Source organism: Lissotriton vulgaris, chromosome 5 (assembly GCF_964263255.1).
Source record: "Lissotriton vulgaris chromosome 5, aLisVul1.2, whole genome shotgun sequence".
Taxonomy (NCBI): domain Eukaryota; kingdom Metazoa; phylum Chordata; class Amphibia; order Caudata; family Salamandridae; genus Lissotriton; species Lissotriton vulgaris.
This window is the reverse complement of record NC_141693.1, coordinates 1,630,662,889-1,630,683,127: the sequence shown is the minus strand read 5'-3', so window position 1 is coordinate 1,630,683,127 and position 20,239 is coordinate 1,630,662,889. Positions and strand designations below refer to the sequence as shown.

Below are 20,239 nucleotides of genomic sequence, written 5' to 3'. Positions count from 1 at the left end.
CTGATGCACTTTGTAGGTCTACACATGCTCGCCAATCAAGTCTTTTTTGAGCAGAATTGACATTGTAGGGCCGCTGGACTGCAAGACAGCCCTAGGCAGAAAGCACATCCTGGTATTGGTGGACTATGCCACCTGGTGCCCGAAGGCTACATCTCTCAGAACAATGACAGCCGTTGTGGTGAGTCGGGCATTGATGGGGATCTTTTCCCACTTGGGTTTCCCCAGAGAGGTTGTATCTGACCGGTTTACCAACTTCATATCCAAGTATATGACATTACTGTGGGAGGATTGTGGTGTAACCTATAATTTCACCACTCCTTCCCACCCGCAAGGAAACAATTTGTTTGAGAGATTCAACTGAACATTGCAAGGCATGATTAAGTGTTTAACAGGTATAAGGGGCTACAATATTTATGAAATTTGAACATTAATTCAGACAGTGGCGTAGGAGAGAAATAAACCAAAAGATTAGATAGGCTAGACTTCGTAAAATTTTTAATCAATAGGGTTAACGCTTTAGCATTATCAATCAGAAATAATCCTGTGTATGAAATTTCTAATTGATTATTAAAAATAATCAAAACACACGAGATGATGGATAGAATGTTGCTCATTGGCAAAACATGCACCCCAAGTCACATATCTGGGTTTAATCCATCATTATTTTGCTCACCAGGCCACCCGAGTTCAGACATGGTTATATGTAAATCAGTCTTGACCCTGTGCTTCATGCGAACAGTCCAGCCCGAACTGCCAAGCCATGTCTTCCCTGGACCGAATCAAGCATCCTTGGACCGGTTTCAGGGTTTCACCCCTCTTCAGCCAGAATAGCTTGACTCCAGTGGCTTAGTGAGCACGGGACCCAAGTCTGGGCATACCCCTTCTACATAGGGCGAACAGCAAAACACAAAAGATGATGGATGGAATGTTGCACATTGGCAAAACATTCACCGCCAGTCCCAGATCTGGGTTTAATCCATTGTTATTTTGCTCACCAATCCACCCCAGTTCAGACTTGGCCATATGCAAATCAGTCTTGACCCTGTGGCTCATGGGAAAAGTCCAGCCCGAACTGCCAAGCTATATCTTCCCCGGACCAAAATCAAGCATCCTAGGACAGATTTCAGGGTTTGTGCCCCAAACATCATAGTTGTTATTATGTACTTTACCCATACTTTCAGACAATAAAAATCAATTCTTCATGAAGAAGAGGTAGATGCAGAATGACTAACTCTCACAAAGTCGGTTACTATCCAAAAGGTGGGGTTGGAAACTGTTGTTTAAAACTAAAGTTGTGGCCACAGTCATGGATAAATACCACTTCTATGGAGAAAATATTACCTCTTTTTTTACTCTTCCTATCTGTGATTCATAATGGATCACAAATCTATTTTCAAGTGAGAAAAAAGGTCTGGTTCATAAAAGGGCTTTGATGCATTTAAAAAAAAATATGCCCCCACAAAGTACCTCTGTACAGAAGGTCCTGAGATTCACTCACAGACTTCTATTTGCTTCCACAGAAGAGCAGTGCCTCCACCTCCCCCTCCGAGTGCCACAGGGACAGTAGGAGCTGACGTCCCACCTGCTTCAGGTAGGATTTATATTTCAAGTAGCAATGTACTGTTTTCTTTTTTAATGCAATTCTGAATAATTCTTCATCACCCTTGCAATTATAATATGCATATTAAGTTGGGTTATTATTATTTCTTTTTTAATGTTCATTCTTTTTAATACAAACTTCACTTACCAAATGTCAAATAGATAAAGTAAACAGCAGAGCTAAAATGGTCAACAGTGAAAAATACATAACCAGTTATGATAAAATACTAATGCTTTCCTTTAATATCAAAAGTTATATTGTGCTACTACATTTTCTATGTATGGTGATGTTGTCTCGAAATGTAGTACTACAGTCCTGATGACTTTACACCAGTGGCATTTTTCCACCTAAATGTATCTATACTCTTGTTGATGTTGCAACAAGGCTGGTTTTACATTTAATTGTGTCTTATACCTTATTTCCACATCACTGCTGATATTGCGCAAGGTTTCATGGCCTGATTGCTGACTTTAATGGATGCTTTGCACAGTGTTGCATGCCTGCCTCAATAAAATAATCATAGAAATCTGGCTAAAAGCTGAGTCTACATACTGCTTCCAGCAGGAGGTACAGAACTGAAACAGAGCGTGGCACAGAGTACGGGATCAGGTGATGACGGTCTTTATAAACAGCCAGTGCAAGTCCTACCTACCTAGTATTAGCGGGGAGAGCCAGGAATCTTGGAGATGTGCTACTGAGACAGACAAAGATGAGGTAGAAAGAAGCAGGTCCATGAGTCGTCCACCCTCAGTGTGAGTGAATGTTTGGAGCTGGTGGCCCTGCAGCGAACAAAAACAAAAGGCCATGTGTCAGTGGATACTAAAGGTCCTGGGAGATGATGCATCTCTTTACAGCCAACATTGATACTAACGGCAAAATATGAGAGAAAAGTCAACCAGAGAATAACAACAGAGTACCCGGCTTATTAAGATGCAGGACAGCCCACCTGGCACATAGAAGTAAGTGATCTCTGCACAAATTAGTTTATTGGCTATAGAAGGCACAAGAATTTAAAATAAAAACCTTGAGGGGTGATCTGGATAAACCATGATACATACAAAGCACCTAAGGCAATCCTGGCTGATGCAGGCATCCCCACGGACACGGTGACATAGTCAGTAGATAATGTGAAGCAATGGGGACATGTTAATATGTAATAAACCTGGAATTGAGGGGCAACATGGACTTGTTAATATGTAAGCAACCCTGAGTTAGTCATTGCTATAAATGTGAGAGATGTTCAGATCACCTACATGGCAAAATATTGCAGCTATTGCTAATGAAGGAGTCTGGGAAGTCATTACAGATTTACGGAATCCTCGAGGAGATAGCAGGGACAATTCTGAGCGCTATATTTGACTAGAATTGCAGTGAGGAAATTTTCGGCAGCAGTGGTTGACACATCTCACAGGTACTATACGGTGGAACATTCTTTGCTGGCTCCCAGGTTATCACTAGAAGACTTTTAGAGCAATGTAATGCTGTCCTAATTTAATTGAAGACGAAATAAACAACAACACATGCACAGATGGACCAGATGAAAGCAACACATCTGATTGTGTGCTGTATATGAGATGGTGAAGATGAGCCGATATCCGCATCCGAAGAGTGACCTCCGGCGGCAGATCGTTCACCCACCTCGCTGCCAAGACCTGGAACACCCTCCCCATCCACCTATGGCAGAACCAAGACCTGCTGACCTTCAGAAGACTCCTCAAGACCTGGCTTTTTGAGCAGTAGCAGAATTCCGCCTCCCTCCTCCCCCCCCCCAGCGCCTTGAGACCTTCACGGGTAAGTAGTGCGCTTTACAAATGCTACGATTGATTGATTGATATTGCTGGCTAACAATTATCTCAAACAGAAATGGGTCTATATCAAGCCCTTCAATGAAGATTTGGACACATGCCTCCAGTGAAATATCAGAAGAACAGTGGATGTGACAGCATCCATAGCTATGGGGGGAGTGCAAACTATTCGTTGAGACATGACTGCCTACGTTTTTAGGGGATGGGCCTGTTTCTTGGCGTTGTCCATAGTGCATGAATTATTGATGGCAGGATGCTCCATGTGGCCCCTCCACGTAGATCTTCCTTAGGCTGATAAATTACCATGCCCTCAGGATGAAAAGGGAAAAAACCTCAACAGTATTGGTGCTTTACTCCATTAAAAGGGGAGATAAGATGATTCAGGATTATGTGTAAGTCACTAAGGATGAGAGCCCTAGCGAAAAAACTACAAGGCAACCCAGAGAACCCACATAGGGCAATTCACAGATGAAATCTACACTGGAAAATGCACACGGCACATATTTCGAGTGCAAACCATAAAGGTTTATTTACAATTTAGCAATCATTACAGAAGGCAAAAGGCCATGGTTAGTCTTTTCAATTAAAAATACTCAAAATGCAAATAAAGTTGGAATCAGCAAAGGCAATCTTAGCTCAGATATTACATAGTCAAAAGCCAGAACCAAATATGGTCTAGCACAAACAATTAATAAATAAAAAAGCAGATATCAATAGGGACTCTGCAGTTTTAGGCAGGAGAGAATCATGAAAAATATTCCAAGATCAAAGTCAAACAGTCTGTCATGGAGTCCGTCTCCAAGGGTGGTGATAACAACTTGGTACTTTCTATGTACCTAGGCTCTTCCGCTTTCAAAAATTCATCAGCCACCATAAAATTATAACTACATTCACTTTCTCTAGTCATTTCAAGTATTTCAGGATTTTCAGATTTCTTCACCTCATACACATAACGTCTAACTACTGTTCAATTCTAAGTCTAGAATGCATCTTTGAATTTCATTCACATATCTGCTAATTTAGTCTCTTCTCTCAATAAATTCTCTAATAAAGTTCTGTTCAAAATAACTCAATCTGCACACACTTTCTCAATTTTAATGTTAGTTATGTCACAATGCTTAATTCATCTTACACAGTTCGAAAGAGAACCTAACTGCCAAGACTTTGAAAGTTTCTCTAATGGAATATTTGAAAGAGGATTATTTATTTTCAAGACGTCTTGACCACAAATAATAGATACAAAGACACTACATGTTAAGAAAATGGAAATTCTCCCCTCTGAGACATAAGTTGCCAAATATGTTCCGACACAGTTTGTAGTATTCATAAAGCCAAGATAGCAATTTGAGAAACTTGTTTATACAATTTCTCATCCCAAGAATCAGCTAAATGAATAATATGCAATTCAATTTTAGATTTAGGAGAAACGTATCCTACCGCTGAATATGAGAACTACTTTCTGCATACAAAGCAAACATGAGATGAGGGAATCCACTAGCATACTCTTTTGAGGTGTCTTGAACTCCTCTGTACTGTCTATATATTTACATCAGTCTCTCATAACATGCCTGTACTCACTCCTTAGGCTCTTGTGTTCCTAGTTGGTGACCAACTCATTTCTCTCTGTCGAATGTTAGGGCCCAATTACAGTGGCGGTCAGAAGAGCATCCGACGCCCATCACATCGGGTTGGAAACCTTCTGACATGTTGTCGGCAGTTCCACTCTCCGAATTAACATGCAATCACTTTGTAGGCAGTCGGAAACATCCCCTTTTCCATTTCGTCTTGTGCTGTGGTCTGGTGAAAGGGCCGCAGCACAAGCTGCAGTGAAAAAAGGGATATTTTGAGACATCCATGCCCCATGTGCTAGGCACCATGTGGTGCATGGTACACGGGACATGGATGTTTGGGGGAACACCACAGGTACCCCCGGGGCCATATAGCTGAGGCCCACAGGAGATGAGGTCCCTAATAGGGGCCCCCGAAGTACCTTTCTAACTGCCTTTCCATGGCATTGGACTGGTTAAGTCTCCAAGTATTCAATCACTAAATTATATTTCTGAATATTCTAGTGTGTTACTCAAGGAGGCTCTGTAGCTGGCCATCCTACAATGCTTCTGTAATCGACCCACACATCTTTAGAAGTGATAATGTCAAACTTTGTAATCAAATCTATCCAAAGTACTATGGAACACGGGATATGGATGTTTGGAGGAACACCACTGGTGCCCCTAGGGCCATATAGTGGAGGCCCAGAGGAGATGAGGGCCCTGCTAGGGGCCTCCAAAGTCCCTTTCTGACAGCCTTTCCATGGCCTCGGACTGCCATGGAAAGGATGTCGGAAAGGGACATTGTAATCCTTATGGCAGTGCATGCCCAGACACCGCCTGAATTGTAGAGATTATGATCTGACCGAAAGCCTTACGAGCTCCTTGAGCCTGTCGGACTCATTGGTGAGTCCCTCCGTCTGCATCGGTTGGACTGATAGCATCCTAATGTGGCGGTCGGACCACTATACCGGATGGCGGTTCGACCGCACCGATATATAATTCTCCAAATGTTCAATAACTAAATTATATTCAGGAATATTGTAGTGTGTTAGTCAAGGAGGATCTGTAGCTGGTCATGCTACATTAATTCTGTAATCAACCCACACATCTTTAGAAGTGATGATGTCCAATATTGTATGCAAATCTATCCAAAGTTCCTTTGAAATTGTTACAAACATTTCCCCCTCTGTATACCATTTTTCTGACCATTCTCTAAGCTCTACAAATGTTGTATTAATGTTAAAAGGTTGAATCTCTTATATGGTACATACACATATTTTCCTCTATGAACTTCTCTCATTAGATATACAGCAACCACTGCATACTCACAATCCCTCATGCTAGTTTATTTTTCAGATTTTCAGATGTTTTTGTGTTTCCCCTTCCTTCGACCAATTAGCTCTAAATCCTTTCAAATCTTCCCACTTATTTATACTCCTATTTTAAATCTCTAATGCGTGTTCTCAATATAATGTCTCATTGCTGGTATTTCGTCTTCCCTCATGTCATTCTTCAATATCTTCATCATAACAGTTTATGAAAATTCTATTCACCCACCAATTCCCCAAGCTTCTGGTATGCGTCACACACACACCTAGCTGCTTCCTTACTCAGGAATCTCAATTCTTCTTCATTATATGATGATATCTGCATTAATACTACAAATGAACATTTCTCCAAATTCAATTTTAAGTCTGTAAATGTCAACGTATTTTTGCTACCAGCTTTCTCAGTGTTAGTACTGATAAACTAGATCTTTGAGAAGCAGGACTTGGCTTTCCAGATCAACTTTCCTGCTCCTTTTATCTTGTTTCACCATTATATAAAGCAACAAACATCTAAAAACACATCCTCGTCATCAGAATTGCTAGAAATAAATGTATTTTTTCACTTTGGATTTCATTATTAAAACTCATTTTTATTTTCTCTGCTTCTTATTTAATTGCATGAAAATCATGCACACCATCTACCATGTCTTTTCTACACTCCTTTTTTTGACTACACCATTTCCAATCCAAACAATTGCTGCTACATTTCTGGCATGGTCATTTATCACTTTCATTCGCCACATGATCCCACTCATTCAATCACTCAACCTATGCATGTCTAGGCTGTGACTTTGTTTCACAGTAGCACTCCTCAAGTACTCCATCTATCTCACATTAAAATCACTAGTCAAAGGAAATTGCATGTTTTGTCATCAGCAGAAATCTTATACGAGCCATAAGTAAGTGTGATGTCCTGAGCTTATTATTACAAAATGCGTAAGTGAGCCTTCACATTGAAGATTATCACGTTATTATCAAATTAGATTGAGCGTACATGTATCATCAACACAAGCAGTAAAACAATCTTAATAACATTTTAAAACTAGTCTTGAAATGCAACACACAAACAAAATATTTTTCTCTCAATCAGAATGTAGGAAACTAAATCAAATTAGGGAAAACACTCAATTCACCTTGGGATTGAAGGTGTTCAATAACACTAATACATATATAAATTTCCTACCACACGTAATCTGACTTTGAGACTGTGTGTTTATTTCTAGTGCAGAAATGAATGGCACAGCCCTGATTTACTCAAACGCAACTAGACCTTTAAGGACTTATTGCACTATAATCATACGCCTTCAGCAGACAACTTAAATATTTATTTGAGATCATGGATTTCTTTGAATCCCCTGAACCAAAAAACAGTTTAAATCCTAATATTCTTATTAAATACGAATGAAAACAATGTCAACAATTACAATACAATGCCGGTTCCAGCTTCAACACATTAAACGTGTTGACGTAGAAATCTGTATTATATTTTAATTGTTAACATTTCGGGTTGCATTTTGGAAACTGATCATCATTTAGACATTAAATTACATAACAAAAGCTCACTCTAAAAACCCTCCCAAACTTAGCGCAATCAAAACGTTTAGCCTACAGCAAGTGGGAAACAATATTTCATTGCTAAGAAATAGCTACTTGAAAATTTGACTAAGCCACAGTTCTACTAGGGAAGATATCAAACTTGAAAGTTTAAACATTGCATGCAAGTTCCTCAGGCAGTGAGCTGATAAATTCTTACAGGTAAAAAAATAATCATTACCAAGACTATTAAGCTGCTAAATTATCTACGATATTATAAAACACTGAAGGACATTTTTTAACTTAGCTGCGCACACAGAAAAGAAAAACACATTAGCCCTGTGCAAGATACAACATAGCAAAATGGATTTAAAGCCTTTCAATGTCAACTTAAAAAAAACCTCATTATGAATATTAGAATGCATTTGCTCTGTTTGAGACCTATTTATTTGTTACTTAAGAGCATTAAAGTTAATTCTAAATTAGCTTCACCAACAGTATCACAGTAACTAATAGTTCTGTATTATGACTACACAGTGGTGTTGCAAGATGCTAAAAAAGCCTTCAAGTAGTTAAAACTGGCAAGTGACCATGAGGTATTGTACTTCATGCAATGCACTGCTTCATTGAGCTATGCAATGTCAAAACTAAAAAGAATGATGCTGTCTAATGATGCTGTCTTAAACTGTTACAATGCTTCCAAAACACCAGCCACAGCTGGACACATGAGTAACAATTACTAACAGGGACTCCATGATGGTTCCTATTGCTTCATTAAAAGTGCCACTGAGTACATGGGTGATGTACCCATGGTCTTCTTGCTATGCCATTCTTTAGAAAAGGTAAACACTCACAACTGATATTGCAGACATGAGTCTGTAGGAAAATGCCTATTTTTGCATGATAACCCCCACTGTTTTAGACTAATGCTGCTGGTTTTTCATGGAGGCCTGCTAACCGGAACTCAGTGCCAGTGCCCCGACCCATATCAAATATATGTGTGATTGGCTTATACCCAAGTGGTGTACCTTTACTAACTGATATGTCCCTAGTATATAGTACCAGGGCATGTAAGTTAAAGTGTCTCCCTATGGCTGCAGCAGTTATTGTGCCACCTTGAATGTGACAGAGTAAATCATGTCTCCCACCTTGCCACTGCACACTTGTAGAGCAGTTGTGTACTGCTAACTCAACTCTGCCATTTATACTAATGGCAAGTGCAAACCCTGTCTTTTGAATATATATATACGTCAACGTTCTAGCAGGCATATTGAGTTGGGTGTTGTATATTAAATAGTAGGACATGCATGTTTATTTGTCCTAACAATAAAACCTCTCAAATTGCAATTTTTACTGTGGTCAGGCTAGTAGCTGTAGCGTCCTCCCCAGCCCGGTAGTATAGAAATGACCAAGCTCCACACTGAGCTTTGTGGTACATATTTGTATTCTTCAGAGTGCAACCGTTAAGTGCACACGTTTCATCATAAACTTTATTAACCACACCCAGACACACCCAACGACTTACGTCATTCTCTTATGGAGTCCATCAGCATCCAGAAGGGTTCTGCTATTCATATTTTCAAGACACTACATTTCCCCCTTTGTTAAACAAAACAAGTACAAATATTACATATATACGTTATATTTCCTTAATGGGTTATCAAGGTGCTTGCAACAATCTTTCAGATCTTGTTGTGTGAAGTTGATGATATGTAGAAGAGGGGCCATCTCAGGTACAGGTGATGCAGAGGCAGGTGTATGAGTGGGGTTCTCTGAACTCTCAGGTGGATATGTCTCACTTCTAACATTTTTAACTGACGGACATCGAGGCAGGAAATCCGAAAAGTCTCTCATGATTGACTTTCCGGGATGCTGAGCAGTCCCCATATGTTCTTCGCTCATCACAGCCATCAGTGGGTCAGCATCAAACTTGCATTTCCCTTTGTCCAGGAGCCGGTCTCCTTCTTGAAAACCGTGCCCGAGCCATTGGTGTGTGTCAGCATGGGTTTTTATTCTGGACTTGTGAAAATAATCTGTTGTATGTGATCTCATCTGCATTGATCAACTTATTAGTAGTCCATTGTGGCAATTATATTTCCATGGCTCTCCCAAACATCAAGGTGGTGGGGCTTTCACCTGCCGTGGGATGAGAAGCTGGCCTGTAAGCACAAAGGACTGAACAGACTTAAGGTCACTTCCTTTCAGTGCAGCATGCTGAACTAATCTCTTGAAGGTACCCATGAATCATTCAACAACACCATTTACCTGTGGTCATAGAGGTGTAATTTTCTGATGTTTAACATTCATGTTAGTAAGAAAGGTAGGCCATTGTCAGATTTAAGAATGGAGCAAACCACCCATTTTGCAAAGATGTCATTTAATGTCTCACTGACCTTGTCATGTGTGTTTAATGATCGGCCTTACACAGGGGGAAATCGTGAGTTCTCGTCAATCACTACAATGAGATGATGTCCATTGTTGAGGGGTTCAAAGAAATCAACTGTAATCTCTCTCATACTTGCTTCATAAGGTCATACAAAACTTGTGGATGCTGTGCTGATTTGGGAGATAAGCAGTTACAAAAATGACAGGCTGGTGACCACACACAGTCTGGGAGATCTGTTTTAGTGGCAACAATGCTACGTTGACCCTTGTGGGATAGTTCAATGACTTTTTTTCTCAAACTCTCTGGAATGACAATTCTCATACCCCCTACTATTTTGCCTTCTTGAGTAACAGAAAGTGCCTCACCCACATTTTCTAACTTTTGATATTCTAAGTCATCCCTTAGAGGTCACGTATGTTTCCTCCAGGATGGCTGTGCAATAGTATCAGTCAAAGAGGTCTTTATTTCGATTTTCATCATAAAAGACATACAATACAGATACAGCACAAACCCTAATAAATTTCCAATAAGATCCATAAATACAGAGCATATTAAAAACAGGAATAAAAAAATATTAAATATGCATACAAACACTCACGACTGAAGAACTCAATAAAATATACAAAGATAAAAAATTAATTCATATGGAGTAGACAATCGTGCTAACCTGCCTTCTGCTTAGTGTACACAATGTGTTAAGAGCTCAAATACGGGATCCGAATTATCCAGGACCAACTGACAAATTTAGATACACATATTACAATAAATTTTGAAGTGTCAGATTTCAAAATTCTACTTGCAGCCTGTGCGGATCTGGTGCCCAGCGAGCAACATACGGACCTCAGCCAAACTCGTCTGGGTTGTGTGTACATTGGACAGCAAAAGAGGAAATGGTCCACTGATTCTTCCTCCTCCACACAATGGGGACATTTATCAGTGCCAGGAGGATTCCAAGAGCATGCTAACCCTCTGAGCGGGAGGGATCCTACTCTTAACTGATGGAAAAGTTTACGATCTGTTGGTTTTGTTATAATGTCCCAATATTCCTCATAGTGGGGAGTGTCCTTGATAACAAGGAATGAGGTAGTCATAGAACTTCCCTTAGCAGACGCCAATCTCTTTTCCTTAATCCTACTCCAGTAGATTTCCTTAATAAGCTTCTTAGAGGGGAAGAAGGCAGTTACTGGATCAACCCACAGGGACCCCAACCCTATATCCATCAGGGAGGCCTTTATTCCTGATACCCAGGGAATCCTGGATGAGCCCCATAGCCCTTTTACCTCCAAAAGGGCCTCAGCGTACATGGACAGTTCCGGTGTCGTCCACAGGCGCCGCCAAAATGCTAGTGGTCTATACCGAATTACGTCCTCAACAGGGTTACATCCTAAGTCCTATAATAGGGGAATGTGAGGTGTTGAATGAGGTAGCCCTATTGCCGATCTGAGAAAAGTATTCTGGGCAACCTTAAGTTGGGACGTATCACTGAAGCCCCACAGTTCTGCTCCATACAAAATGGCCGGTAATATTTTAGAGCCATAGATTTTTAACATGGGGGCCAGTGGTTTGTTTAGGGAGTTCCTGTGCTCCTTCAACAGAGCACCAGATTGTTGGGCATGCTTAAGGGTGAGGAGGTCTATCTCCGGTTTCCAGCTTAAGTTTTCACTAAAGGTAACTCCCAGGTACATGAAAACAGCTGTCTGGTCGAGGATGACCCCACCCATTTTGACCCAGCTTTGACTGGTCTTGGACCATGAAGGACCATAAATTTGGTTTTCCCTACGTTGACTTACAGCTCATGTTCGCGGCGGAAGAGCTCAAAACGAGACAGTGCAAGCTGTAACCCCTGTCTCGTCTTAGAAATTAAGAGTGTATCGTCCGCGAACATGAGCAGTGGGACTTTCTTGCCAGCTAGGGAGGTTGCGTCCGTCGGGTGGTTAAAAAAATAGTTCGTAACCCCGTTAATTAACAAGGAAAACAAGGTGGGGGCTAACACACACTGTTGTCTAACACCTTTAGAAACCTCAATCCTATCGGTCATCTCCCCGGGTTTGCTCCAACGAACTTTAGCATGCGTGTGATCGTGCATGTTGATAAGGAAGACTACCAGCTCTTTGGGCATGCCCATCCCCAATAAAACTTCCCACAACTTGATCCTGGGTACAAGATCAAATGCGGACCTAAGGTCCACGAAGGCCGCAAAAAGCATGCCACCTCCCAACAAAACATCTTTCTAGTATAGGAGCATAACCCTAAATGCTTGGTCTAGGGTACCAATGTGCGACCGAAATCCCGCTTGAAGCGATGATAGTACATCAAAATCGGCTATCCAACCCTGTATACGACCCAAGAGAAGACGGGCCACAATCTTTTGTACCGCGTCTATAAGGCTAATTGGGCGATAATTGGCCGGGCCAGAGTGATCGCCCCTCTTGTAGATTGGCAATATCTCTGCCCCAAGCCAAGAATCGGGGACCAATGCTCCACTAGCAAGGGCGTTAGCTAGCATTTTCAAATATGGGATCCATAGATCTTGCTCATGTTTAAATAGATCTGCAGGGATACGATCGGGCCCCGGTGCTTTGCCACTTGGTATGCCCTTCAGGATAGCCTTCACCTCACTGGGGACAAAAACCAGGGATACCCCGAACATGGGGGTCTGTGTCACTACTATGAGACTACTCTGTAATTTAAACTGATTTTCAAAGTACGAGACCAAAGCATGTGGCTTCACATTATTTGTGGGAACCATATCTTGTGGGCAGTTGCCCCAATTTGAGGAGGTGCCAAAATTGTGTCATGTTCCACCCCACATAAGCCTGAAGCAACCCCCTCCAATGGTCCTCGTCCCAGTTCTTTTTGGCAGTTTTTTAGGCTGGATTATAAGTAGCCCTACAACTTCGAATGTCATCTGGTAGTCTAGATTTAATGGCTATAAGCAGAGCTCTTTGTGCCCGTCTACAGCCATTGTCATACCAGGAGCAAGGTCTCAACTCTTTTTTTTATTGTTAGGAGGTAAACTCCTAACAAAAAAAGATTTGAGTTCAGAAAATAACCCATTGTGAATTCCAGGGAATTTTTCATTATTCTCAGCCTGCGACTTAAAGCTATTTAGTTTGACCGCTGTAATAGTGAGCAGATTCCTTATTGTGGCCAAAGATCCCTCATTCATAGCTATTTTCTGCCAACGTACCCTTTCTCATCATTACTAAGAGTTACCTTTCCCTGTACAATGGGGACAACAACCATGTCAGTATCGAGAAAACTGTTATCTGTCAGAGAAAGGACTAGTGGATTATGGTCACTTACAGGTCTACACGTGACCACCATGTCTGCAATGACCGACCACGTCTCCAGGTTAGCTAGTATATTATCGATGCGGGACCCAGATCTTCGGTTATCAAAAGTCATTGACCCTGCCCTATCTGACTTTGTTCTGCCATTACCAGCCCGCATGCCCTTATCAAGACACAAACCCTTCAAAAACATAGCCGCTTGCGTCCATTTTTTAATGGGCGTCAGCTCCAGCTGGGGAATACCCCACATAAAATCTTGTCCCTCTGTAAGCTTCACATCGACCATACCAAGTGGCTCAAAACCCGTGTTGAAGTCCCCAACCACAACCCTGTTAACATTTTTAGGAGCTGTACCAAAGAAATTAATCTAATAAAAGGGCTGTTGGAGAACATCTCCCACCAGGTAGCCCCCTCAGATATCGTTGATGATAATAATATTGAGACCCTTTGTGGAGCTAATCCTTATGGCCATAATGTCCGAACAGTCTATCGGGATCTCAACCACAGAGACGCCCACACGTTGACATACCCATATCGACAAACCACCCACCAGTCTTCCCCTACTACCCTTGGCTGCTGGTTTTGAAAAGTTCAATAGCCAGAGCGGAAAAGGGGGGCAATTGCCCAAGTTTCCTGAAAGGACCAGATATCAGACTCATCGATTAAACTAGCCCAGTCCGGAACGTGTAATTTAGATACCAGACCCGCAATGTTCCATGAAGAAACCTTCTCCATGGGAACATCCGGACCAGAGATCGCCTCCGTACAACCCCCCGACGGGCGAGGAACATAACCCCCGTGACAACGCTCTTATTAGTTGGAGTGGGGGACTGGAGAGGGGAACAGTCTTGAGGCGGTAATATATTACTACTAATATTTACCCCAAAACTTCGAAACAGACTCCCATTAGGCTTTGACCTATCCAGTACCTTACCATCCCCAAGTCAATCGTTTTCCTCTAGGGTGGATAGGGGAGCAAATCGGTTATAAGTAAAAATGGGGTGGTTGAAAGGGGAATTCAGTTGATTAGCCTGGGGGGGATAACACTCCACCCTAAATGCAGACGTAGGGTGTCTAGAGGGCATTCCATTCCAGTTACGTGAAAACAGAGGGATAACTGTGGTTGATCGAGGATAAAAATAGCTCAGATCAAGAGTTTGAAACCCACCTTCCCCTCTAGGTTCCATCCCTTTGCAGATTAACCTAACTGCTCTGGGGTCTCTAAAATTTACGATTATACAGTCCCCTACCAGGTCCTTACGTCATTAACAAGTGGGTAGTGCTTTGCATATAGAAACACATGGAAGTGTTCACAAGCCCACACTACAGCTATGCTTTCTTTCTCTGTTTGGAAATGAGCACATTCAGTCTGTGACAGACTCCAGCTCACATAAGCCACAATGTGCTTCTGAGCATTGTCATGTCCATGGTGCTGGGAAAGGATCGCACCTAACTTGCATATACCAGAATCTCAGTATGTTGTTTTGGATCAAAATATGCCATTTCAGTCACATTGCCGATTGCAGGTTTGATTTTCTTAAAGCTCTGATCACATTCATGTGACCACTTGAACTGAGCATTCCATTTTGTTAAATCTCTGAATGGGCACTGACAATAGCAAAGTCATAAATATACCTGGAGCAGAAACTGGCCAATCCTGTAGCATGGTCAAGTCTTCTGAAGGTCAGCAGGTCTTGGGTCTGTCGTAGGTGGATCGGGAGGGTGTTCCAGGTCTTGGTGGCAAGGTGGGAGAACGATCTGCCGCCGGAGGTTTTTCTTCGGATGCGGGGGACTGTGGCGAGGGCGAGGTCGGTGGAGCGGAGCTGGCGGGTAGGGGTGTAGAAGCTGAGACGTCTGTTGAGGTATGCTGCTCCGGTGTTGTGGAGTGCCTTGTGTGCGTGGGTGAGGATCTTGAAGGTTATCCTCTTGTTGACGGGGAGCCAGTTCAGGTCTCTCAGGTGGGGTGTGATGTGGCTGTGGCGGGGGATGTCGAGGATCAGGTGCGCTGAGGCATCCTGGATGTGTTGAAGCCATTTCAGGAGTGTGGCCGAGGCTCCTGAGTAGGGAGCATTTCAGTAGTCCAATCTGCTGCTGACGAGGGCCTTGGTGACCGTTTTTCTTGTTTTGGTGTGGATCCCCTTGTAGATTGTGCGGAGCATGCGGAGGGTGTAGAAGCAAGAGGAAGAGACGGCGTTGACCTGCTTAGTCATGGAGAGGGAAGAGTCGAGGATGACCTCTAGGTTGCGTGCATGGTCGGTGGGTGTTGGAGCTGTTGCCTAGTGCGGCAGGCCTTCAGGAGTCGTCCAAAGCCAAGGCAGTGTGAATCCGAGGATGAGGACCTCTCTCTTGTCCGAGTTCAGCTTCAGTTGGCTGTTACTCATCCATTCGGCGACGCCCTTCATTACTTCAGGGAGGTTGATTTTGGCGGTGTCAGGGTTCTTGGTAAGGGAGAGGATCGGTGTAGGAGATGATGTTGAGGTCGTGCAGTCGGGCGACGTGAGCGAGAGGTGTAAGGTAGATGTTAAACAGCGTTGGCCTGAGGGATGAGCCCTGGGTACGTCGCGGATGATCTCAGTGGTTTTGGAGCTAAAGGGGGGGGAGGTGGACGCTCTGTGTTCTGCCGGATAGGAAGGAGGTTGTCCAGCCCAGGGTCTTCTCTTGGATCCCGGCGTCATGGAGGCGTGATCGTAGTGTACAGTGGCAGACCGTGTCGAAGGCGGCTTACAGGTCCAGGAGGATGAGGGCCGAGGTTTCTCTGTTGTCTAGCAGGGCCCTGATGTCATTGGTGGTGGCGGTTTTGGTGCTGTGGTTGCTGCAAAACCCACACTGGGAGGGGTCCAGGATGCTGTTCTTCTTGAGGTAGCGGGTCAGTTGTTTGTTGACGGTCTTCTCGATGACCTTCGCCAGGAACGGGATCAGGGAGATGGGCAGGAAGTTCTTGAGGTCCTTGGGGTCCGCCTTGGGCTTCTTGAGTAAGGCGTTAATCTCAGCTTGTTTTCAGCTCTCTGGGAAGGTAGCTGTCTCGAAGAAAACGTTGATGGCTTTCCGGAGATGGGGTGCAAAGGTGGTGCTGGCTTTGTTGAAGATGTGGTGTGAGCATGGGTCAGACGGAGACCTGGAGTGGATGGTGTTCATGATCTTGATGGTGTCGTTGTCATTGATGTTAGTCCAGTAGAGCCGGTGGTTGGTGCAGATGGTGGTCGTGGGGGCAGAGGTCTCCAAGCTTGTTGGGGCGGTCGTGGCGCTGAAGCTGTCGCGATCTTGCGGTGGAAGAAGGTGGCCAGCAAGTCGCACAGGTCTTGCGAAGGTGAGATGTTGTTGGTGTTGTAGCACGTCCACTGTCCTTTTTTGGCACTACCACTATGGGCGTAACCCATTGGGTCGGACCAGTAGAGCGTTAAATGATATCAGGCTTCAACAACGTTTTGAGTATTTTTCCCAACAGCTTACTTTAGATGTAATGTCATTAGAAAATGTTGATGAGCATCAGGACACATTTCCTCACTAATGTGAAGTTGCACTTACTCATTTCTAGTCCATAAAGCAACAACAGGACCTGACTCACTATCTAGGCATGTGCATCCAGATTATAAATGATAGAGATCAGTCCCATGTCAGCAGCAGTACGGAAACATGCACTCAAATTTAGTACCTTGAAGAACATGAATTGGTGCTTGTACTGTCTTCTTCTGTTGCATGCTTGCTACAAATGTTCCTTGACATTGCAATGGTGTGGAGTCAGCCCACATGTACACCTTTGTCTTCAACCATATGAGACTGGGCACTGAAGACAGTTTGCTGTTTTTTCTACCGGCATGTTTATCGATGCAGCATTAATGATGATGATGAAAGGTATGGAGTAGCCATTAATCGTTACAGCCCAATTACAAGTTTAGGCGGTGCGGGCGGGTGGGACACCACTACTGCACCCTACACTCGACGCCCGCCAGATTATGACTATAAAGCGGTCTGGCATGTGGGGTCATGGTGGTCCCAAGTCGGTGCATCATTTAAAGGTGGCAGTGCCTTTTAAAAAGACATTGCAATAGGAATGCCTCACATGGTTCCTGCACTGCATGAACCCAAAAGTCCATACCGTGCAGGAAGTGTTGTGCAAGTACACAGGTGGCCACATGTAACGCCCGTCAGTGTGCATTCACAAGCATAGGAGGCACGGAGGGCCCATTAGGGCCCCTTTTGTTTTCTCTCCTTCAGGGTTTACATGGAGTAAGAACCTTCATGTAAACCCTGGCAGAGAGGAAACTCGTAATATGCCTGGCACTGTCCCGCCAAGCATATTGCGGGCTCCTGTCTGCCATGGCACCTTCAGGGAACAGCGGTTTACTGGCCGCGGTGGCGGTCCAACCACCCAACTTGTAATGGGGTGGTTGGACCAGCGATATCACCACCGCCGCGCCCCTGCAAGTCTAGCAGTCCCTTGCCCACCAGACTCATAATTAGGCTTTAGTTTGATCTTTCAGCACTGCGCAAATTAATGTTGTTATTTCACATGGTAATCTCTCTTATACTGGGGTTTTTCTCTGCTTGTAGCCAAACCTACATGTGCATGTTGTTTAGTGGTTGACATCATCATTGCACAGCCATCTTCTTCACTATCACTTGAAAATTACGTGGAAAAGCCTTTAGAAGAAGACTTTGTGATGACAATCAACTGCATTTTGTTTCACTTGCCTCAATTGGTGTCACCATTTGGACTTGTGGATGTGGCTGGGAGTACTTTTGAAAGTTTCTGTCATCCATTTTCTCTTCTCCAGTTGACGCAGTTGGTTGCTCTTTCACTATGCAAACCGTTATGAAATGGTTTACTTTTCTGCAACCTTTGCTTGCTTGTCCAATGGTGGGACGTTTACCTTCGTATGGGAAAGTGAATCCCCATTGGAATCACACAATTTATTTTCCCTCTGAGACATCACTTTATCACTTTTGACTTTGTCTTTCTGCTTACTTTACATATTCAATGCGGATTAGCTCTGGCGTATTCTAGATTCTGTTTCAGCAGCTTGTTGATCTGCACATTCCTCTGCCCTTGCAACCATGAGTACCTTTTCTAGACTTAGCATATCTCTCAACATACATAGTCTAAATGAGTTAGACAGGCAACTATCAATGACTCTGAGAAGCATGGCTTCTTTTTTTATTAATTTGTTGAATTTGCAGTGCTTGATGAGGGTATCAAGTCTTCTAGCAAACTTATCCATTGTTTCTCCAGCTTGCCGTCTTGATTTTTTCTTGGATCCTTCTGTGAGGGAGCTTGCGCATGTTTTTTTTTGTTTTATCTGCAAATTCGCATATCAGATTCAAACATGCGGCAAATATTTTGACTTTTTTGTCATGAAAGGGTCCCGGGGGAGCCCAGCACCAAGGCAAGGGGGTCTGAGATTTGTTCTCAGCCCCTTTTCTTTTTTTCGCAAGACGGGGCTTGGCACGGTGTTTGGTGCATATACGGGGTTAGTCGTAGGCTGGGCCCAACTACCAATCACTGCCATGCATGGCTGCAGGCCATGCGCAGCGGTGGTTAGGTTAACATAGAGTAATAAAAGTTACTTTATATTTTTAAAAAATTGAAATTCACTCAAAAAGCTGAAGTTTACAGGGACGTTATAGTTAGGAAAACATTTTCTAAACAGCATAGAAATTCACTTAAAAAAACAAAGGTTACAGGGACACTATAGTTAGGTTCTGAATTTAATCGCAGAAAATAAAAGAAATTTAGCAGTTATAGTTATTGTTAGCTTCAGTAACTATAACTTGTGCCCTAAGGTCACTATACCTCACACACTCACCATGCACGGCTAATTACCGAACATATTACAAAACTGAAAACAATTTTAATAACATCAATAATAATATGAAAGTAACATTGTAGTAATATTATTGAGGATAAAACTGTGCATGGCAGGGGCTACCTGTATTGGTAAATGTTTCCATATGTCATGTTCTGCTGCTGTTTTATTGTTTTTAATTTCAATAGCCTGCCACCGAAGTTTGATTCAGTAGTTTTGGCAAGCATGCATATGTTGCATATACTCCAAATAGACTGGACTTCGGCAGAAGACTCGGGATTATCTAAGCCAAAATAGTTTTTACATTAGATGACTCTCGCCTAATACTGTCTTTGTTTCAATGTATGCCAATAGGAAAAATGAAGTGCCCTGATTTATTTTTTCAAAATCTCCATCTCCTACCACAAAATGTTTGGCATGCATGCTGTTGTGACCAAGGGCTAGATGTACGACCGTTCCATTCTAAGACTCGTAGATTGCGACGTTTTGTGACTTGCAATTTGTGACTTGCAAATTGGAATGTACAGCAGTGTCTCAGACACTGTTTGCGATTCCTAATGGGATCGCTAATGACCTACCGCATTAATATTAATGAGGTAGGACACATTGTGCGACCCCTTCGGAATCTTACATATCACAGGGATGGTGGACTGCTGGGGAGAGCAGACTACAATGTCTGTGTTTGCTTTTAAATAAAGCAACATTTTTTTTTTCAAATGGGTTTAAAAGTAAAACTGAAAAGTGTTCTTTTCCTTTTTTAAGGGCAGGCAGTGGTCCGTGAAACCACTGATTTCTCTTAAAAAATATTTTCCTAGACATTCACAAATAGGGAAGGGGTCCCCTGGGGACCCCTTCCCATTTCTAACTGGCTTATCACCTACTTGAAGTAGGTGGCAGCTGCAATTGTTTTGCAACCGCATTTGTGGTCACAAAACAATGA

General features: G+C 42.9%; 1 protein-coding gene across 1 annotated transcript in view; it reads left to right on the top strand.

The window, feature by feature from the left end:
• PRR29 (proline rich 29) overlaps positions 1-20,239 on the top strand; it is a 715,263-nt gene that overhangs the window by 666,210 nt on the left and 28,814 nt on the right. The window contains exon 5 of the mRNA XM_086923774.1: positions 1,521-1,591. Within this exon, the coding sequence (XP_086779900.1) occupies positions 1,521-1,591 (71 nt within the window). The remainder of the gene's footprint in view (positions 1-1,520; positions 1,592-20,239) is intronic.